Source organism: Mauremys reevesii, linkage group 5 (assembly GCF_016161935.1).
Source record: "Mauremys reevesii isolate NIE-2019 linkage group 5, ASM1616193v1, whole genome shotgun sequence".
Lineage (NCBI taxonomy): Eukaryota > Metazoa > Chordata > Testudines > Geoemydidae > Mauremys > Mauremys reevesii.
The window spans coordinates 139,647,046-139,667,395 of NC_052627.1; the positions used below are offsets into that span (position 1 = coordinate 139,647,046).

The following is a 20,350-nucleotide window of genomic DNA, read 5'->3' on the forward strand; positions in this document are numbered from 1 at the left end:
GCAAGGCGGCGCCAGGCGGGCGGCGCTGGAGGGGGGGGAGGCCGTCGAGGGCCCCTCCCCCCGCACTGCGTAGACAGCAGGGGCTGCCGGACCCCAGCACTCGTCCGACCCACAGAGCCCGCGTGGGTTCGGCTTTATGACTGCGACGTGCCGGGGGGCTGCTCGGATTGCACCCCCCCGGGCCCTTCTAAGAACCAGCAATTCCCCCCCCCGGGGGTGCCTGCACTCTGAACCCCCAGCACCCCGGTCTCTGCTCGCTGGGTGAGCCCCTGACCCACCATGTTACCCTGCAACCTGGACCACGGCCTCCATGGCCCAATAAAGGAGCTGTGGGAACTGGCCGTGGGTCTGGCTTCTCTGCCCCTCGCGCTGCCCGTGGGGCCTGGACTCCTCCCCACCATGGGGCCCAAGGCCACTGAGCCAGCCCGGCTCATCAGCAAGTCACAGGGGGGCGGGGGGGGGGCATGGCCCGGCCCAACCCTCCTGCTGGGGACACCACTCGCCCCTGCGCCCCCAGCTGTGGGCAAAGCAGCCCCCCCGCGTCCATTCTCGCCAGGGCCGGGGCTGAGGCACGTGGGGCCCAGTACCCAGGTTGGCCTCACAGGAAAGGGGGGGCGTTGACTGGAGGCTGTGGGGTGCTGAGCAGGGGGCGCCCCACCCCAACAGCAGAGAGTGGCCCAACCCCCCTCAGCTGCTTGGGGGGGAGGGCTCCCCCATGGAGGGGGGCTGAGCTGCCTCCCTCCCCCAGCTAGCTGCACCCAGGGAGGGCAGGTTGGGCTGGGGCTGGGGGGCTCCCAGCAGCTCCGGTTCCCAAGGGCCACTGGCTGCTTGTGCCCTCACAGCTGCCTGCAGGGCCCCAGCTCGCGGGGTGGGTGAGGCCAGCTGGGCCCAGTGAGCACCCTGCCCCCAGCAGGGCCAGGGGGGGGGGGGGAGCCCCTAGAACACAAAGCCCCAAATAGCGGGACTGTCCCTGTAAAACCAGGACATCTGGTCACCCCAGCAGGGCCGGTCCCGCCCCACTCCTCCCCCTGCCCCAAATCAGAGACTGGGAACATTAAATACATTTTAATGCATATTAATGAGGCAGCTGCAGCCTCGGTTCCCTCCCCCCGACAGCCAGCCCCATGGGGGAGGGGCTGTGCACACCGCTGCAGGGGAGCTGGGCTCTTTTGGGGGCGGGGGCATGGAGCCAATTCCAGCCCCAGGGGCTGGTTAGTGAGGAGAAGCCGTTAGAGCTGGAATTAGGGAATCCCCAGGCCCATCCCCCTCCCCTTCAGTGTCACCTGTGCCAAAATAATTCCAGTTTTTTGTCCCGAAGCCCCCCCCGGGTTCAGCCTTTGCTCTGAAGCCAGTTCAGCCGCCCGCCCCCCACCACGGGCCCAAGAACCCGCAGGCTGCCCCGCTCCCGGTGCTGTGTCTGTCTGGGGCAGCTCCCGGGGGAGGGGGTGAGCTCAGCACCTGTGGGGCAGGCCCTTGGCTCAGGGCTCAGCGCAGCCGGGGGAGCGAGCAGACCCCGTGCCCCAGGCTGGGGGCAGGGACGGTTGTTCCTAACCCCCTCCCCAGCAGATGCCAGGCAGCTGGCCAGGGATGCCCCGGGTGGGGACGAGGGGGCTCGGGCTCTGCTGTGGTCTCCCCACAAGCCAGGCCCCGGTGGGGTCCCTTGGCCCTGCGAGAGCGACGTCCCCGGGGGCGGGGGCTCAGCGGGAGGACGGGGTGGGGAGGTGCTGCTCAGGACGGAGAACTGACAGCGCGACCCAGCCAAGGCTGCTGCCTGAGCAGGGGGGCCATGGGGCTGGCTGGGACCCCTGCCCGGGGCATCTCCCCCGTCCCCTCCAGTCCTGGTCAGGGTGCAGGCGCCGGCTCCGGGCACCCCCTGCTGCTCAGACCTGGGACTGCAGACAGCTGCGGGGATCCCGGGTGGGGCGGCGGCCCTGGCGCTCCGACTCGGGGGTGGTGCTGCCGCTGCTGGAGGAGCTGGAGTGGGGGGGGCCGGCCAGCGGGCGCAGGGGGGCGGCGGGGCCCTTCCCAGCACACCCCTTCAGCGTGCTGAGCCTGGCGTCCAGGGAGAGCGTGCGGGGCCGGCCCCACGCCGGGCGGGAGCGAGAGGGGCTGGCGCTGGCCGGCTCAGAAGTGATGCTGGTGTGGGACGCGCTGAGCAGGGGCCCCTCGAAGAGAGACAGCCATGGGGGGCAGCCCAGGTCCGGCCGCAGCTCCAGGGCCGTCACCCGCCGCGCCAGGATGTCCGTCACGGCCTCAATGTCGTCCACAGGCTCAATAGCTATGGGGCAAGGAGGTGGGGGTCAGAACCACCAGCTCACACCTGCCCCGCTCCCCGCAGCGCCCCCTGCTGGGAGAGGCCTGGGCTGGAGTAGCCAAGAGCTCTGCCCCCCCCAGCCAGTGCTCCTGCCCCTCTCCCCCTCCCCCCACAGCACCCCCTGCTGGGAGAGGCCTGGGCTGGAGTAGCTGAGAGCTTCCCCCGCCAGCCAGTGCTCCTGCCCCTCTCCCCCCCCACAGCGCCCCCTGCTGGGAGAGGCCTGGGCTGGAGTAGCCGAGAGCTCCCCCCCCCAGCCAGTGCTCCTGCACCACTCCCCGCCCCCCACAGCGCCCCCTGCTGGGAGAGGCCAGGGCTGGAGTAGCTGAGAGCTCCCCCCACATCCAGTGCTCCTGGCCCCCCCCCCACAGCGCCCCCTGCTGGGAGATGCTGGGGCTGCAGTAGCTGGGTGGTCCCCCTACAGCCAGGGCTCCTGCCCCACTCCTCCCCCCCACAGCACCCCCTGCTGGGAGAGGCCAGGGGTGGAGTAGCTGAGAGCTCCCCCCACATCCAGTGCTCCTGCCCCCCCCCACAGCGCCCCCTGCTGGGAGATGCTGGGGCTGCAGTAGCTGGGTGCTCCCCCTACAGCCAGGGCTCCTGCCCCACTCCCCCCCCCAGCGCCCCCTGCTGGGAGATGCTGGGGCTGCAGTAGCCCAGAGGCCCTGCCCCCCCGAAAGCACTCCTGCCCTGCTCCCTAGATGTGACCCTGGCTGGTCACTGCCCCAGGGGGAGACAGGGTGTCCCTGAGGCGCCAGGCATGTGGGGGCCAGTTTGGTCCTGGGTTTGTGGAGGGGGCACTACAGACAAAGGCCACTTGGAGCAAGGGCCCTGCTGGGGTCTGGGCCTGCCTGTGCCAGGCCAGCTCCATGCGCCCCCCGCCCCGTACGTCACCTGTCACTGTAATAGGAGGAGAGAAGCGCCCGGATCTCAGCGGAGACAGCGTTATCCTGGAGCAGGAGCCCCTCGCAGGCCGCGGGCGGCACCGCAGGGCCAGGGAGAGCTGGTGCCCGGGGGCAGCCCGGGGGGGGGAGAGAGGCAGAAGAAGGGAAGGGAGGGCAGCGCCAGGAGGGGAGAGAAAGGGGAGTGGTTACAGAAACATACACCCAGGGGTGTGAGTCAGACAGGGCAGCGAGTGGGGGGGTCACCCCCCAGCAGCTGGGTTAGCAGAGAGCGGGCGAGGGCCCTGCAGACAGGAAGCCAGGACAGACAGACAGTGCACAGACCCTGTGCCCAGGCGCCGTGCCAGAGACAGCCTGCCCCCACCCCGCCCAGCCCCAGGACGGGGAGTCCCTTCCCCCTTACCCATCTCGTGGTACAGGGAGCCCTGCTTGGCCAGCGGGGCTGGGGGCTTGCGTGGGGACGGCACCTCCATCTTCATGAGCTCATCGCAGCACTGCTTCCACTGGCCTGCAGGGAGGGGAGGGGCAGGGTCACTCCACAGCCCCCCCAAGCAGCCGGGGGGGGGGGGGGCTGTGCCCTGGAAATGCCAGCTGGGAAGGACGGACTTGCACTGCCCCCATGTGGCTGCTTTGTGTATTGACACCAGCTGCACTGGGTGCCTCATCCCCCCTCTGCCCCCCTGGGCGGTGACTCTGGTGCCCTTTACCCACCGAGAGACGCTGGGGGCCTGCACCAGGGCACTCTGGCTGGCACAGCTGCCCGCCCCGGCTATGGCATGGCCTGACCCCACAGGATCAGCTGTTTGAGCTCAGAGCTCCCAGCCCCACTCGCTGCTCTGCTGTGTCGGCCTGGCTCTGCCCCCCAGTGGGCCTGGGCTCCCACTGGCTCCTGGGGTCTGGCCCTATTCCCAGGCCCAGAGTGCCCCCGCCCGGCCTCAGGCTGTACCCCCCCCGCCAGCTCCCCCCAGGCTCCAGCTCTGCCCCACGCACTCACTCAAGTCGTAGAAGTGCTGCCAGAAGGCCTCCATCCAGCGCTGCGTGTCGGCCCGGCTCTCCGCCAGCAGCGTGTGCGTCACCTCCTCCCCCCCGTAGCGGTTGGTCACCGACATGCTCTGCAGCTTGTTCCTGGGGTCCTTCTCCGTGGCCCGGATCCGCGTCTCCTGCCACAGCAGAGACCCCTCAGCCCGGAGCCCAGCCCCCCGCTTCCTGCCCCCCGACAGCCCAGCCCCAGGCCCGACACCTCCCCGCACAGAGACCCCCCAGCCCCCCGACACAGCCCAGCCCCAGGCCCGACACCTCCCCCGCAGAGACCCCCCAGCCCCCCGACACAGCCCAGCCCCAGGCCCGACACCTCCCCCGCAGAGACCCCCAGCCCAGCCCCAGCTTCCTGCCCCCGACACAGCCCAGCCCCAGCCCGGACACCTCCCCAGAGACCCCCAGCCCCAGGCCTGACCTCCCCGCAGAGACCCCAGCCCAGCCCCCAACACAGCCCAGCCCCAGGCCCGACACCTCCCCCGCAGAGACCCCCCAGCCCAGCCCCCAGCTTCCCCCCAACACAGCCCAGCCCCAGGCCCGACACCTCCCCCGCAGAGACCCCCCAGCCCAGCCCCCAGCTTCCTGCCCCCCGACACAGCCCAGCCCCCGGCCCGACACCTCCCGCAGAGACCCCAGCTTCCTGCCCCCGACACAGCCCAGCCCCAGCCCTGACACCTCCCAGAGACCCCCAGCCCCCGACACAGCCCAGCCCCAGGCCCGACACCTCCCGCAGAGACCCCAGCCCAGCCCCAGCTTCCTGCCCCCGACACAGCCCAGCCCCAGCCCTGACACCTCCCGCAGAGACCCCAGCCCAGCCCCAGCTTCCTGCCCCGACACCGCCCAGCCCCCGCCCCGACACCGCCCCCGCAGAGACCCCAGCCCAGCCCCAGCTTCCTGCCCCCGACACAGCCCAGCCCCAGGCCCGACACCTCCCCCGCAGAGATCCCCCAGCCTCCCGACACAGCCCAGCCCCAGCCCTGACACCTCCCAGAGACCCCCAGCCCCGACACAGCCCAGCCCCAGGCCCGACACCTCCCGCAGAGACCCCAGCCCAGCCCCAGCTTCCTGCCCCCGACACAGCCCAGCCCCAGGCCCGACACCTCCCGCAGAGACCCCCAGCCCCCGACACAGCCCAGCCCCAGGCCCGACACCTCCCGCAGAGACCCCAGCCCAGCCCCCATCTTCCTGCCCCCCGACACAGCCCAGCCCCAGGCCCGACACCTCCCCCGCAGAGACCCCCCAGCCCGGAGCCCAGCCCCCAGCTTTCTCCCCTCCGCCGCCCCGACAGCTCCCCCGCTGAGCCCAGCCCAGCAGGGAATCCAACCTCAGCCCTCCAAGCAGCAGCCCAGGGCAGGGGCCCGCAGTTGCAGGGCGCCAGGCCCCGGGAGTGAGCTGGGACCCCGAGGGGCCACACTGTACCCAGCCCCTCAGGCAAGGGGCTGGGACCGGGGACGCGCTGCAGGGACCCACCCTGCCCCGATCTACCCTCAGCTGCCCCCGCCCCCTCCACTCACCTTGTTGATGGCGATGGTGAGTGCTGGCTCCACCGGGGCCTCGGCGTCCTGGGGCCGGCGGTAGCAGAGGAGGTTGGAGCCCCGCAGCACGCAGAACAGCCGCGCCCAGCTCTGCTGCTCGCCCACCTGCTGCTGCAGCCGACAGGCCAGGCCGGGTTACTGCAGGGCAGGGGACGTGCCCGCAAGGGGGAAAACGGGCTCGTTCCCACCCCACGTCCAGCCCCAGTTGGCAGGACCCTGCCTGATGGCTCCCAGCCTGCCTCACACACCGTCGCTGCCCACATGGCCCCGGGTCTCTGGGACGTGGAGACCTTCGCACTAGAGACTACGCTGAGACCTGGCAAACTCAGTCACCCAGGGCTGGGAACGACCTCTGGTCACCCCGGAATCGCCGAGCTTCCAAGGCACGAGCCGATCCAGCGTGCGCCCCTGCCTGGCCCAGGCCGAGCGCCCAGCCAGGGACACCGGGCTGGCTGGAGAGCGGGAGAAACAGACGGCCTGGCGGGGCATAAAGAGCCACGTGATGGGAAAATCCACCAGGGCCCTGGGGAACATGAGGCTGGAATGGGGAACTCAGAGGGGAGAGGCTCCCATGTCCTCCCAAGTCAGCCCGTCCCCACCCAGGAGCCGGATCAGGCCCGGCCCCCCCAGCGGAGAGAGGCCCCGTGTCCAATGCCCTCCCCAGCACAGCCTCTCCAAGCTGGGATGCAAACTTACCTGCAATTTCAAGAAGCCGCACATCATCTGCTGGGCCATGCAGTTGGGCTGGGCAGCCAGGCGGCAGCACATGCTGCCATAGAGGGGCAGCCAGAAGGAGCTCTCCTCTGCGGGGGAGACAGGGCGTCAGCGGGGTTACGCGGGGGTCTGTGGGGTGCAGCGAGGGGCCAAGCGGCCAGCAGAACTCTCTGCAGGTATCACCAGTACTGCCAACCCCATGCCCTGCCTCCCTGCTCCCCCACCCGCCGCCCCGGCACCCCCCCCCGCCCCGCACCCTCACCGTTGCTGGTGATGGCCAAGTCATGGGTGCGGAAGCTGTCCTGAACCTCGGCCAGGGAGAGCACGGTGTGGGCCAGCAGGTGGTACTTGGGGCCCCTGAAAGGGGGGAGAGAGGGTTAGGGTCCAGCGGGCCCCGGGGTGCACGGCAATGAAAGGGCGACGGGTACTCACGCCACGCTGGGGGCCGGCAGCAGGAGGGGGCTGCTCCCCCCATTACTCACGGGGCTCCCTGGGGCCCCGTCCAACGCCGCGCGCAGCCGCTTCCCGGAGGAGCGTCCCAGCGAGCTGCTCAGTTTGCTGGCCAGCTTCTTCGGGGTGCTACCGAGCGCAGAGTCCTCCTCCAGCCCCGCACTGTACAGCTCCACCTTCAGCTCGAAGTCCGGGCCCGCCTCCGTGCTGCCGGGGACAGAGCCATCAGAGCCCGGCGACCGTGGGGAGCGCCACGCCAGGCCACCCGAGCAGGGGCACGATCCCTGGGTGGGGGCTCCCGCTTACTCCAGTCCCACCTCTCCCAGCAGGGGGCGCTGTGGGGAGTGGGGCAGGATCGCTGGCTGCAGGGGCGGGCTCCCGGCTACCCCGACCTCTCCCAGCAGGGGGCGCTGTGTGGAGCGGGGCAGGATCACTGGCTGCAGGGGGAGGGGGGGCTCCCAGCTACCCCGACCTCTCCCAGCAGGGGGCGCTGTAAGATGCAGGGAGGGGTGCTGGCTGTGGGGGTCTCTGGGAACATGCCCCCTGGGGAGGGGTAACTACTGCACAGGGAAGCCCTGGGGCCGGTTACTCACAAGAGGACTCCGTTCTCGAAGCAGATGTCCGTGAGCGTCCGGTCCACCAGCACCATCTTGGTGTCATAGATCTCCACGCCGAGCTGCAGCAGGCAGAACACGGCACAGCGATGCAGGTCTGGGCAGGAGGGAACACGCCAGCGTCAGAGAGAACCTCACCCCTGCAGGGGGCCCGCAGGGCCCAGCCCCACCCCTCACACTCACCTCCCTTGTTTTTGAAATACTCCGTGTCCTTCCACATCAAGGGGATCCGGAGATCTGGGGAGGGAGGAGAGATGCCAGACAGCTGGGGGTGGTAACCAATGGGAGGAAGAGGCACAGAGTACGCATGGGGTGGGCGCTGGGGGGCACAGGGCAGGTCTGAATCACAATACAGATTCGCTGAGCCTCTGAGTGACCCCCAGCCCCCAGGCTGAGCTCGGGGGCAGCTTCCCCCGCCCCTCACTCCCAGCAGCTTCCTCCTCTTTCCGTCCTCTGCTGCTCTCCAGACCAAAGCCAGGAGCACCCTAAACGCCCCCAGAGATGCTGCCCACTTAGAAGTCACCTTGCCCGGCTCTCCCAGCTGGGCTTGAACTGATGAGGGCAGGCAGGGAGTGGGCGCCGGTCGGCGGGGCCGGGCCGGGGCGGGCAGGGAGCGGGCGCCGGTCGGCGGGGCCGGGCCGGGGCAGGCAGGAGCGGCGCTGGTCGGCGGGCCGGGCCGGGAGGGAGCGGGCGCGGGCCGGGCAGGCAGGAGCGGGCGCGGTCGGCAGGGCCGGGCAGGCAGGGAGCGGGCGCCGGTCGGCGGGGCCGGGCCGGGGCGGGCAGGGAGCGTGCGCCGGTCGGCGGGGCCGGGGCGGGCAGGAGCGGGCGCCGGTCGGCGGGCGGGCGGCAGGGAGCGGGCGCCCGGTCGGGGCGGGCAGGCGGGCAGGGAGCGGCGCCGTCGGCGGGCCGGGCCGAGGCGGGCAGGAGCGGCGCCGGTCGGGCGGGCGGGCAGGGGCGGGCGCCCGGTCGGGGCGAGGCGGGCAGCGGGCGGGCGGGCAGGGAGCGGGCGCCGGTCGGCGGGGCCGGGCTGGGGCAGCCAGGGAGCGGGCGCCGGTCGGCAGGGCCGGGCCGGGGCGGGCAGGGAGCGGGCGCCGGGCGGGCCGGGCGGCGGGCAGGCAGCGGGCCGGCGGCGGGCAGGGCCGGGCGGGCAGGGAGCGGGCGCTGCCCGGGCGGGGCGGGCAGGCGGGCAGGGAGCGGCGCCCGGTCGGCGGGCGGGCGGGCCGGGCGCGGGCAGGGAGCGGGCGCCGTCGGCGGGCCGGGCGGGGGCAGGCGGGCGCGGGCGCGGCGGGCCGGGCTGGCTGGGGCAGGCAGGGAGCGGGCGCCGGTCGGCAGGGCCGGGCTGGGGCAGGCAGGGAGCGGGCGCCGGTTGGCGGGGCCGGGCCGGGGAAGGCAGGGAGCGGGCGCCGGGCCATGGCAAGATCGGACCAGGACGCCCTCCCCCTCGGGCTCAGCTGCAGCGCTGAGCTGCAGAGTCCCACAGGTCCAGCGTCCCCAGCAGATGTCCAGCTCGGGGCCCCCAGCGGAGCTCCGGGAGCCGGCACCTCCCCAGCTCTGGCACTAATCACTCTGAGGAAGTTTGGTCTCTTCTCCTTGCAGACCTGCTGCCCCGCCCCCCAGCCGTGGGCACAGACCCACTCCCCTTACCTGACACGCAGACCTTCCCCCTGCAGGGTAAGCGATCGTCCATGGGGCCAGCGTCCGAGGGGCTGCCGGAGAAGCACAGAGCTGTGACCAACATCCAGTGCCGCATGTCTGCCCCACTGCCGCATCCCAGCTCCCCCCAGCCCCCAGCCCCAGGTCCCTGTGCCCGGTCACGGGGTCCTCACCGCCGGGCCGTCCTCTGCGCCACCTGCGCCTCCTTCATGCGCTGCAGCTCGGACATGTAGGCCATGATGCGGCTGTTGCAGACCAGAAGGCTCTTGGTTGCCTCCAGCGCCTGCTCCCGCTGTGTGCAGGCTGCCAGCAGCTTACAGGCACCTTCGCGCATCCGGAGCTCATGGTCAATCTTCTTCTGGATGTCCGTGTCCTGGGGAGACGGGAGGGGTCAGTGGGGCTGGAGGCACTGGGGGAGATGTGGGGGGGTCAGTGGCGCTGGAGGCACTGGGGGCAGGGCCAGTGGGGCTGAGGGCACCAGGGGAGGGGTCAGTGGCGCTGGAGGCACTGGGGGCGGGGCCAGTGGGGCTATGGACAGCGGGGGAGGGGTCAGTGGGGCTGAGGGCACTGGGGGCAGGGCCAGTGGGGCTGAGGGCACGGGGGGAGGTGGGGGGGGGGGTCGGTGGGGATGGGGGCACCCGGGGGGTGAGTGGGGCTGAGGGCACAGGGAGGAGCCAATAGGGCTGGAGGCACCAGGGGGCAGGGCCAATGGGACCATGGGCACCAGGAGAGGTGGGGCAGGGCCAGGGAGCCTGGGGGTAGGGGCCTGTGGGGCTGTGGGCACCAGGGGAGATGGGGAGGGGTCGGTGGGGCTGGGGGCACCAGAGGTGTCAGTGGGGCTGGGGGCACAGGGAGGAGCCAATGGGGTTGGGGGCACCAGGGGACAGGGCCAATGGGGCCATGGGCACCGGGAGAGGTGGGGTGGGGCCAGGGAGCCTGGGGGTACTGGGGGGTGGGGCCAGTGGGGCTATGGGCACCAGGGGAGGTGTCAGTGGGGCTGGGGGCACCAGGGGGCAGGGCCAATGGGACCATGGGCACTGGGAGAGGTGGGGCAGGGCCCCAGGGAGCCTGGGGGTACTGGGGGCAGGGACAGTGGGGCTGTGGGCACCAGGGGTTTGCGCCATGAGTGGGCAAGGGAGGGGTAGGGCAGCTGTGGGCACCATGGGGAGAGGAAGGGGTTGGGGAGAAGCATTAAGGGGAGTAAACATGCAGAGCTGGGCCATGCAGCACCTGGGGGGCCAGCCCCACAATGGATAGGGAGAATTCTGAGGGTACCTGGAGCTGAATCCCAGAACCCCCCAGCTGGGCTGGTGTCTCCCATGGGAGGGGCTGGGACACCCAGCCCTGGGGGTTGGGGAGCTGCAAGCCTCGAGGGGTATGGGTCACCCCCCAATGGACCAGGACGGAGCCCAGGCCCTGCTGTGGGGTGTGCAGGGGGCTTGGGGTTGGAGTCAGCCAGAGGTGCCCCATGGCAGAGCAGCTCAGGGAGGGGCTGTGCACGGAGACAGGGGCATGGCTGGCACAATGGGGTGCCTTGGGGGATTCAGGAGGGCACAGACCCTGCCCCCACAGAGACAGCTGTACAGGGCCCACTGGCCCTGCTGCCCCATGAGGAGCTGAGCGACAGGCCCAGCCCCAGGCCACCTGGGCACACAACAGGTCCCTGGCCACCCGGGGAGCCAGCCTGGGGCACCCCAGTGACAGGGGCAGGTGTGGGGAGGGCACAGAGGGTCTGGAGCTGCAGCCATGTCAGAGCGAAGGGGAATCCACACCCAGGCTCCAGGGCCCTGGGGTCAGGAAGGAATCCACCCCTTCTCCCAGGCCAGCTGGCCAGGCACCAGCTAAACTCCCATTGGAGCGGAGGCAGGGAGATCCCAGGGAAGGCAGCCCCAGGGAAAGGGCAGGGCCCAGCATCCGAGGGTGGAGCTGCAGGTCCCAGGGGGAAGCCACAGGCTCCTGGGAACCAGCACAAGGGCTGGGAGGTGGGAAGCGGCTCCAGGAAGCAGCCCCAGGAGCTGCCTTGGCTGCTGAGCTCAGGCTGCCTGGGCCAAACCCGGAGCAGGGGGTGGGCCTGGGCCCCCTCCCAGCATGAGGGCGGCGTAGAAACCAGGGATTTCCCTACCCCCCCCCCCCAAATTTCCCCAACCCCAGCTTTGTGAACTAGTTACATGCAGTGTTGCCAGGGTAGTGATTGTTTGGAAATTTGAATTGAAATTGAAACATTAACACACACGTTAAAAGCATATAAAGTGTATCATAAAATACGAGCATCTGAAAAAGTATCATTGATTTGAAAAGTATGAACACAGCCTAGCTTCCTGATACAGCTGTTGTTTTTATGGCGATGTCAGTGCGTTCATTTCAGTGACGCTGGCCAACCTAATAATTTCAAGCTATGATTTGTAAGCAAAGTCCCAGTGAGCTCCCCCTGACAGCTAGCCATGAGCTGGGGCGAAAGGCTTCAGGACCAGATTGTATTTACATTCACACCTAATCTACCCAGGTATCCAGCAAACAGAGCTGTGTTGCCCAAGTGATAGATTTTGGCTGGGGTTGGGTTACAAATCACTTGAATGCGGCCGGGGGGGAGAGAATGAAATGTTGTTGTTCTTACTGTATGAGTAAAGGGCAGCAGAGCTGTACTTAGCCTGTGCTGATGGAGGGCATCGAGAGAGGGAGGGGACAGGTGTTTTGCTTGATGGTCTGCCTGAGTCACAAGTACTATCTGACCTGCCCCTCTCCGCTGTTTAAAGACAGAGCTGATTAGGCTCCATAGAGAGTCTTTTGTTCTAAGTGACCTCTGCAGCTGAAATCACTGAGAATCACTACGTGCTTAGACCTGCTGTGGGACAGTGTTTCTGTGGAAGAGACGGCCCAGCCTGCACTAGCAGCGAGGTTCCTCCACTGAGAGCTCAGCTGAAATCGCTGAGAGCTGGTGGAACCTCAAGAGACCAACTCGCAGAGGTCACAGTGGCAGGTGGCAGCAGAAGGTGATGGCGCAGGGCCATTGGCAACAGAGCGGTAGAGTGAACGGTGGCTCAACGAACAACAGTGGCCAGAGCAAACAGTGAGCAGCTGGAGGAACGAGCAAGGTGCCTTCTTACCCCCCACCTGGGAGGTGAACTCATGTGAAAGCCCCTCTGAACTCTGAGTCTCCACTGACCCAGGACAGCACCGGTGTGTGTTAATGAGGCTGTTAAGAAGGCTGGAGACACAACACAGTTCATGCGAACAAACATGGCCGTGGCATCCTACTTTCTATTTAAGCAAGAGATACCACACTACAAACTGGAGGCCAATGTTAAGCGCATTGTCACTTGTTCATCCTGAAGTTGAACACTGACCAGCAAATGCTCACTATCTTTCTGCAAGAAACTCAACTGACTGGCTAGAAGCATGCGGTGCAACAGTGAAAGACTCAACAATTGAAAAACTGAAGAACTCTCTCACCACATTCAAAAAATGTGCATACATGAATGCACCGATGCAAATGGGCATCAAGTATTAAGTCATTGTGTACATTATCTTGATGTCAGGGGTAGGCCAGTAGATGCATTTCTAGACGTTCAAGTTATAGAAGAGACATCAGCTGTATCTGTGACAACCCACATCTTAGAAGAGTTAAATGCTTGTCAGTTGGACCCCAAACAGATGGCTGCTTGTGCATTTGATGGAGCTGAAAACTTCTCTAGAAGACATGGTGGAGTACAAGCTTTGCTCAGAGAAAAGTGTAACCCTAAGCTCTCCTATACACACACTGCAGAAGCCATCTACTCCAGCTAATAATAGTACGAGCTGCAGACTCTTCAAAAGACATTTAAAGTCTTCATTATATTCTTTTTTCAGCAAGAGTCCAAAAAGACTGAACATCTTGGAAGATTCTCTGGGACTGAAGTTCAAATTAGTCCAACCTGGGAAAATCCTGTGGCTTTCTCATGAGCAATTCTTGGCTATTGTCTTAAAATTACTCCAGTCGTTGTTACTGGCTTTGGAAAGTATCTACCAAGATGGGATGGATCTAAGTAGTGAGGCTGGTGGATGACTTTTGCTACTACGTTCAGAGAAGACTATTGCCATTCTCTCTCTCTCTCTCTCATAAGTCTACTGTTGAAACCACTTGTGTCATTACACAATGCCAGCTAGGCATCTGCTACAACAGTAGTAGATCTCTGTCCAGCAATAGAAGCTACATTTGGATCAATCAGAGAGCTCTCCATTGAACAAGTACTGGAAGAAGCAAAGACTTCAGTCCAGAAGTTGACTAATGAAGGCATTTATATTGAATCCTTAAGTGAAGAGGACAGGAGGTGTTTGTTAAGACAACTGAAAAAGTACAGACTTGATTCTCACAAATTCTCACAGCAACTTCTAGATTCTACTCAACCTCTGCGTAGCTTTTACAGATCCCTGTCCTATAAAACACCGACAGTTGAGTGGAGTGAGGCACTACCAGCAATGGGGCTGCCATGTGATCAGGACAGAAGAGAGAATTTGAACACAGAGTGGAATATCATATGGCAAATGAATGAAGATTTGACTTCAACTTCTTTTTTATCATCACTAGTGGCTCGACCCGATCTTTGTGTTCTGCTTCCTGGGATGAAAGAAGTAGGAATTCATCTCTTGCTACTCCCAGTCACAACCACTGTAACAACAGCTACAGCTGAACGTTCTTTTGCCTCATTGAATAGAACGTTGTGTTCTGACAGAAGTCCCCTTCTGCCTGATCACGTGAATGAACTAATGAGCGTATCAGCTGCAGGGATGGACGTACTGGACACATGAGAAGCCACCAAAGATGAACGCGTTGCATTCAAGAAGTTCGTTAACAGAGTTGTGCAAAATTATAACAAGAAACCAAGAAAGATGTAGATTTAGTGCTTCCTAGAAGGCTTGAGGAGCCAACTTTAATTTGTGTGGTGATTTTAAAACATGAGTTAAATCTAATAAAATGGTCATGAAACATTTTTCAGTTTTTACTCGGGTGCCAGATAGCCCCCCCTCGCCCTCACAGGCTCAGCTCTCATCAGCCCTGACACACACACCCCGTAAATTCAAACTCCCCCCAATTGCAATTCCTGGGGAAAACACTGGTAGAAACCCCAATTCAAGGACTGCTGAGCCCAGGGCAGGGCTGAAGAGCGGCCCGAGGGGGCGACACTGGGACTCATTACCTGGTAGGTGCCATGGCAGGGCCAAAGCTGAGCAGCAGGGATGCTAGAGGAGACGCCGGTGGCATAGTGTAACGAAGTGGGGCGTTTTCTTGTGTTTTCCAGGGGGTTGCATGCAGAGGGGGTGGGGCTCAGTGTCCCTGGTTTAACGAGGGAGGGGAGAGGGAGTTTGTTGGTACAGAGGACTAGAGAGGGAACTTGGGACCCCAGCCAATGGCCTGGAGGCTGGAGACCCCAGCAACTGATGACCTGACGACCCGGAGACCCAGCTCAGGAGTCGCAGCCGGTTCTGGCCAGTGGGAGGACAATGGGCTACGGAGAGAGGACCCTGGTGACCTGACCAGCCGGTTCCAGCCAGAGGACAGAAGAGGGGAGAGGAGACCCAGGTGACCCTGTTTACGATCCTGTTTACCAGGATCGAAGACAATGGACAGAGGGGGCTTGGGGCCGGAGATATCAGAGGCCCAGCTGGGAAGCAGGGGGGCTCTGGGCTGGAGAGGGGGAGCAGGCAGAGCCCCCCTGGCTGCAGCGGGACTGGGATGTGCTGGGCTGAGGGAGGCCAGGCCTGAGGCCCTGAGAGTTTCCTGTGCTGGGTTCAATGCTCGATAAACCCTCCTGTGTTACGCTGGCTGAGAGTCGCTCTGGGCTAGAGAACGGGGGGTGGCCCGGGGGACCCAGAGCGAGGGGACTCCCTGAGGGGCCCACGGCAGAGACAGACGTGCTGAGGCTCAGAGAGGTGCGGCTCCAGGAGGTGGAGGGGCCTGACCCCGAGAGCGACTGGACCCCTGAGAAGGGCTGTCGCACTGAAGGGGGTCCCCCCATGGACCGCACGGGGCCAAGACCTGTGTGTCCGTGACACACAGTTTCCAAGGCCAGGAGGGACCCTTGTGCTCACCAGTCTGACCCCACAGACAGCCTGGCCTGAGACCTGCCCCCACTCAGCCTTGCAGCAGAGCGCTTAGAAAATCGGCCAGTCTGGACAGAGAAGTGGCCAGGGATGGAGAATCCCCCAGGCCCCTGGGGGTACGGGAGCAAGGGCTCATCGCTCACCCCGTTGCAAACGGAGCCCTTCTTGCCAGGCTGAATTTCTCTGGCTTCAACTCCCAGCCCTTGCGCCGTGTTCGCCCCCCCCTCTGCCGAGCTGTGTCCCCAGGCAGGTACCTACAGACGGAGCAGGTCACCCCCGAGCCTGCTCTCCGGGACGCCAACTCGACTGAGCTCCCAGAGTCTCTCACTATGCGGCCGGTGTCTAACCCTACGGTCATTCCCGTCTCTGACCCCTCCCCAAGGTATCAACCTCCTTCCGGAACTGGGGGCACAGGCCTGCACCATGACCCTGGGGGCACTACAGCGGGGTGGGGCCCCCGGCAGCAGCAGGGGTCCCCTCCCCCAAGCAGCAGGGCATGGGGGGGGCTATGGGACTGGGGGGCCATTGGTCCTGTCACAGGGGCGAGACTAGGAGAGCCCACTGGGCCGATGTTCCTGCACGTGCCCCGCCCAGGCCCCATAGGTGGCAATGGGGGAGCCAGCTGCACAGCCCCCATGGCCCTACGTCCGTAGGTGGGGCCTGGCAGACGCCCGCTTTCCCCTGGAAGCGACATGGCCCAGACCTTGCCCTGTGCCATGCAGGCAACCAGACCCTGCCCACATCTGCAATCTCACGGGACAGGACAGGACCCGGGGGGGGAGGGGGGGCGCATGCGGGACCCAGCGCCCAGCCGAGACCCAGCGCCCCCGCTCCCCCACCAACACACACACACTCACCCCAAGCCCACCAGGTCCTGGGCACCCCAGTGCCAAACACAGCAGGCCGCAGGCCCCCACCCCCGCCAGCACCAAACCCTGTCCCCGCCAGCGGAGTTGGGGGGGGGGGAAGGGAGAGCGATTTCCTTCTTCACAAATCTTGTGCAGCCGTCAGGAAATAAGCTCTGGTTGCTAAGCCACTGTCCATCTGCCCCCCATTCCCCAGTCCCCTGCCAGCCCCCAGCACAGCTGGGAAATGCAGCAACCCTGGGCCAGAGAAAGGATCGGGGCCAGAGGTCTCATCTGCCTCTCCCCCGTTTCATAAGTCCCTGGGGAAGAGGGCCGGGGTGGGGGGAGTCTGTAGGGCCAGAAGCGAGTCTAGACACTCCCCAGTTCCAGGTCACTGGGCGCTCCCACCCCATGACCCAGCACCCCACAGCGGCCCCAGTCTCAGCAGGGTAAAACACCAGCTGCCCCTGAAGCGTCACAAGTCCCACGGATTGAAGACCAGAGTCCCCAGAGCACCCCCCAGACGGACACTCCCCCCAGTGCGTCCCATTAGCCAGGCCTGCAGAGAACGGCTGCACAATCGCTCCCCAGAGGGTGCGCTGCCCTGATGAGACACGCCCGGCACGGCACGATGCAGCGACGTCTGCCCGAGCTGCCCCATTCCCCTCCCCAGGCTGTTCGCTCTGCACCCGTGTGAACACTTCCAGTACCAACCCCCCTTTCGTGACCGCCCAGCTCCCCACGAGGCGCAGGGCTGGATGGAGTGGGGGCCGTGGGGCCGCCGGCTGCTCTCACAGTTTTTGGTGGAGGGATGAGGAATTCAAGCTCCTAGATTTAAATTCCCCCCATCTCTATCGAAGAGGGGAGGAGAAAATCAGCCTCAGCCTGGAGCCCTGGGCAGGCCGTGGGGGGGGGGGGGGCTGCACCTTGGCATGAGCCTCCTCCCTGCTTCACAGGGCACGGCTGCAACCCCCCACAGGGCAACGCTGCCCCTCATTTGTTCCTGCTGGGCATGCCTGCTCACACGTGCCCGTCACCACGCAGCGCTCCAGGCACTGAGCCCTCGCTTACAGCAGCAGCGCGCCAGCTGCTGAGAGAAAGCAGCCCAGCCCGCCAGCAGGCAGGACAGGCCCGCTCCCTGCCCGCGGGCACCGCCCTGCTGCCAGGTGTGCCAGCTCTCACCACAGCCAGGGGCGGGCCCGGGGAGGTGCCCGGCCTCCAGCCAGGGGTGATTCCCAGACTGCCAGGGATGGGCACACGCTGAGCAGGCCCCTGGAGGAGATGCAGGGATGGCCCCAGGCTAGGAACAGCCCCTGGGATCCAGCCCCACCCCTGAGGCGCTGAGCCCTCCATGCTGGGGCAGGCGCAGGGCCTGGCTGACACTCCTCCAGGCTGCAGCATGGCTGGGGGTGGAGCAGCATCCCCCACCCCCACCCCAAGGAGCCTCTAGGTGCCTTTGCGCCTGTGTCCCGAGTCTCCCTGGCCTTGCCCCATCCCCGCGCCCACCCGGTCGGGCTCTCTCATCCCCCCCCCCCCCGCCTGCCCCCCGAGCCCATAGCCCAGCTCCCTCCCTGCAGCGTCTCAGCGGGCGCCCCCTGGCACTCACTTTGCCGATCCTGCAGCTGTCCATGCTGGGAGCTCCCAGCTGCCCGCGGGCTCCCCCTCCTAGCCGCGTGCCCCCAGCATGCCAGCGCCCCGGCCCATCGCCCCCAGCCTGCGCACGGCTCCGGGGGCTCTGCAGCGCTGGCCTGGCGGCTGACGAAGGGCTAGGGAGAGCTGAGCAGTGCGATGCCAAGCTCCCTGCGGAGCCGGCGCTGGGGAGGGAGGGGGCCGGGGAGCCGGCAGGGGAAGGGGGAGCAGCAGGAGCTGTTTCCCGGCAGCTCCAGGGCTGAGCCGGCAGCTCCAGCAATTCACACCATGGAGAGTGTGGAGGAAACGGTGACATCACCAACTGGCTATAAATAGCATGGGGGGGGGGGCAGACAGCTGCACGGCGAGGGGGATGGACAGCTGCCTCCTTTCCCAGGTGGGGGGGGCACAGCTGCAGCCACCAGGGTGAAGCCAAGAGGGGGCAGCAGCTGCCTCCCACCCCCAACTCAGGAGCAAGTGATGGGGGGGCTGAGGCACCCCAAGGGGCCTGGGCAGAGGGACCCCTGGCACCCCGCCCTGGTCACAGGGAGCACCCACCGGATGGGCTCACCTTGGAGGTGGGCCCCAAGACAAACACAGGGTGTCCAGGGAACGGTTCCCCCCACCCCGAGAGGCCGGGCGGGACAGTCTGGCCCTACTCCGGGAGGGAGGGCCAGGTGACGGTGTGGGGAGGGGCACAGCAGGGCAGGGTGGGGGCAGGTCTCCCGCAGCTATGGGGGGCATGGCCCCTTGTGGGGCCAGAGTAGGCCCCCACCCATTGGCACTGGCTAAGCCAGTTGTGTTTGGTCTCATGCTGCCTGGGGGCTAGAGGTGATTAACAGCCGATTTGCTAATAGGATTGCTCATAGGATTGCTTGGTAAATCCCGGAGGGGGGGGGGGGGGTTGGAGCTGGACAGACACTAGGTTTCCCCCTGGCCAGGACAGCTCAGCAGGGGGTGCTCTCCCCCTGCAGGGCTGGAGGGTCACAGGTTCAAATCCTCCCTTGGCTGGATCCTGACTCAGAAATGACCCCCCCCCACCCCCACCCCAGGGCTGGGGCAGGACACAGACACCAAATCGCAGGCCTGGAGTGAGTGCCTGGCCAAGGGCACCCGGGGGCTCCCCAAAGGCAGGGACCCGGGAGGTAACACCCAGCCCCTGGCTGCTGGCCAGGGAGGGGCTCCCTACTCTACACCCCAGCACCCCAGGAAGGGAAGAGCAGAGCGGATGGAGAGCCCAGGACGGGGGGAGACGGTGGCATGTGGACAGAAGACCAGGGAGAGGCCAAAGAGCAGGGCAGGAGGGGCCTATACCCAGAGCTCCCTGCAGCGCTGGGAGGAGGAGAGGGGCCTGGATGTCCATGGGGCTGGGAAGCAGAGGGTAACCGAGCTCTGGCTCACACTAATCTGCTGCACCGGGGAGGGGGGAGACCCAGCCCCGGGGAGGGGCAGCAGCACCTGGCCGGGAGCGGCTCAGCCCTGGGCCTCTGCGGGCAGGGGCACTTGGCGCTGACTGAGGGGGTGCGTCCCCTGCAGGCAGAGTGGGGGCCAGCTCCTTGCCCTGCAGTGGGGACTCCCCCAGGCACACAGCTCCTGAGCACCCCCGGCTCACGTCTCCTCCCTCCACTGCGCCCCCACTGCCTGGCGCCCCCCGCCCACTCTTCTGGATCCCCGCGCACCCCACTGGCGCTCACACGCCCACGGCAGCCGCCCTGTTTGCAGGCACAGCCACGACCCACGACGTGGAAATCAGCCGCTGTCTGCTGATTAAAAGCAGCTTGGAGAGCCCGCAGCCAGGACCCCCTCCCCCAGCCTGCAAGGGGAGAGAGCAGAGTCCCCACAGCACCAGCCCCTGGCTGCCAGTGCCCCCCACCCAGCGACGGGCACAGAGGGGAAAGGACGAGCCCCGGGCACGGCAGATCTGGAAAATGAACCGAGTCCTGGCTTCCAGCACCCCACCAACCCTCCAGACCCCACTCCCCTCCCAGAGCCGGGGACAGAACCCAGGAGTCCTGGCTCCCAGCTCCCCCTGCGCTAACCTTCCAGTCCCCCCACCCCTCCCAGAGCCAGGGACAGAAAATGATCCCAGGGGCTGGTTTGCCTGAGAGCAGGAAGCTGGTGAGCAAAGCCTGCTGCAGCAGCTTCCTGGCAGTCTGGAGGGCAAGGGCCAGCCCCCGACCTGTCTGCATGCTCCGTGCCACTGCCCAGCTAAGGGATGCCCAGACACAACCCGGGTGCCGTCCCCCTTGGCTCTGTGCTCTCACCGGGGCTCGAGTAACAAGGGCCAGACTACAGCTCCCAGCATGCACGGCTCAGGCCACGCCGCTGGCTGGAAAACTGGGTCTCCCCACGGGAGCAGACACATTCGGGTGCTTGCTCTGCCCAGGAGCACACACTGCCAGCCTGGTCTTTGCCGTCAGAGTCTGGGCCCGTCCCCTGCACCAGGCCCCCCTCCAAGGCACCATCCGCACACGAGCCCCCCGCCAGCCCTGCACACCGGAACTGATGTGAGTCCCTGCCAGGCTGCCCCATAGGGCCAGGCTGCACACGCTGCCCCACGGAGCCCGATACCCGCAGGAGCCCACAC

At 66.2% G+C, this 20,350-nt stretch overlaps 1 protein-coding gene across 4 annotated transcripts in view; it reads right to left on the reverse strand.

Annotated features, from left to right (window-relative positions):
• Positions 1–831: 831 nt before the first annotated feature.
• RTKN (rhotekin) overlaps positions 832–20,350 on the reverse strand; it is a 32,030-nt gene continuing 12,511 nt past the window's right edge. The window contains exons 1-13 of one of the 4 annotated variants that reach the window (XM_039542640.1): positions 17,741–18,058; positions 9,385–9,584; positions 9,203–9,264; positions 7,742–7,795; positions 7,538–7,655; positions 6,927–7,151; positions 6,757–6,851; positions 6,477–6,583; positions 5,760–5,891; positions 4,205–4,370; positions 3,614–3,718; positions 3,203–3,311; positions 2,136–2,278 (exon numbers count right to left, since the gene is read on the reverse strand). In XM_039542640.1, coding sequence (XP_039398574.1) covers positions 2,272–2,278; positions 3,203–3,311; positions 3,614–3,718; positions 4,205–4,370; positions 5,760–5,891; positions 6,477–6,583; positions 6,757–6,851; positions 6,927–7,151; positions 7,538–7,655; positions 7,742–7,795; positions 9,203–9,264; positions 9,385–9,584; positions 17,741–17,764 — 1,404 coding nt within the window. In that variant the 5' untranslated portion in view covers positions 17,765–18,058 and the 3' untranslated portion in view covers positions 2,136–2,271. Of the gene's footprint in view, positions 2,279–3,202; positions 3,312–3,613; positions 3,719–4,204; positions 4,371–5,759; positions 5,892–6,476; positions 6,584–6,756; positions 6,852–6,926; positions 7,152–7,537; positions 7,656–7,741; positions 7,796–9,202; positions 9,265–9,384; positions 9,585–17,740; positions 18,059–20,350 lie in introns of those variants that run through there. The other 3 variants (XM_039542637.1, XM_039542638.1, XM_039542639.1) reach the window with 3 other exon arrangements.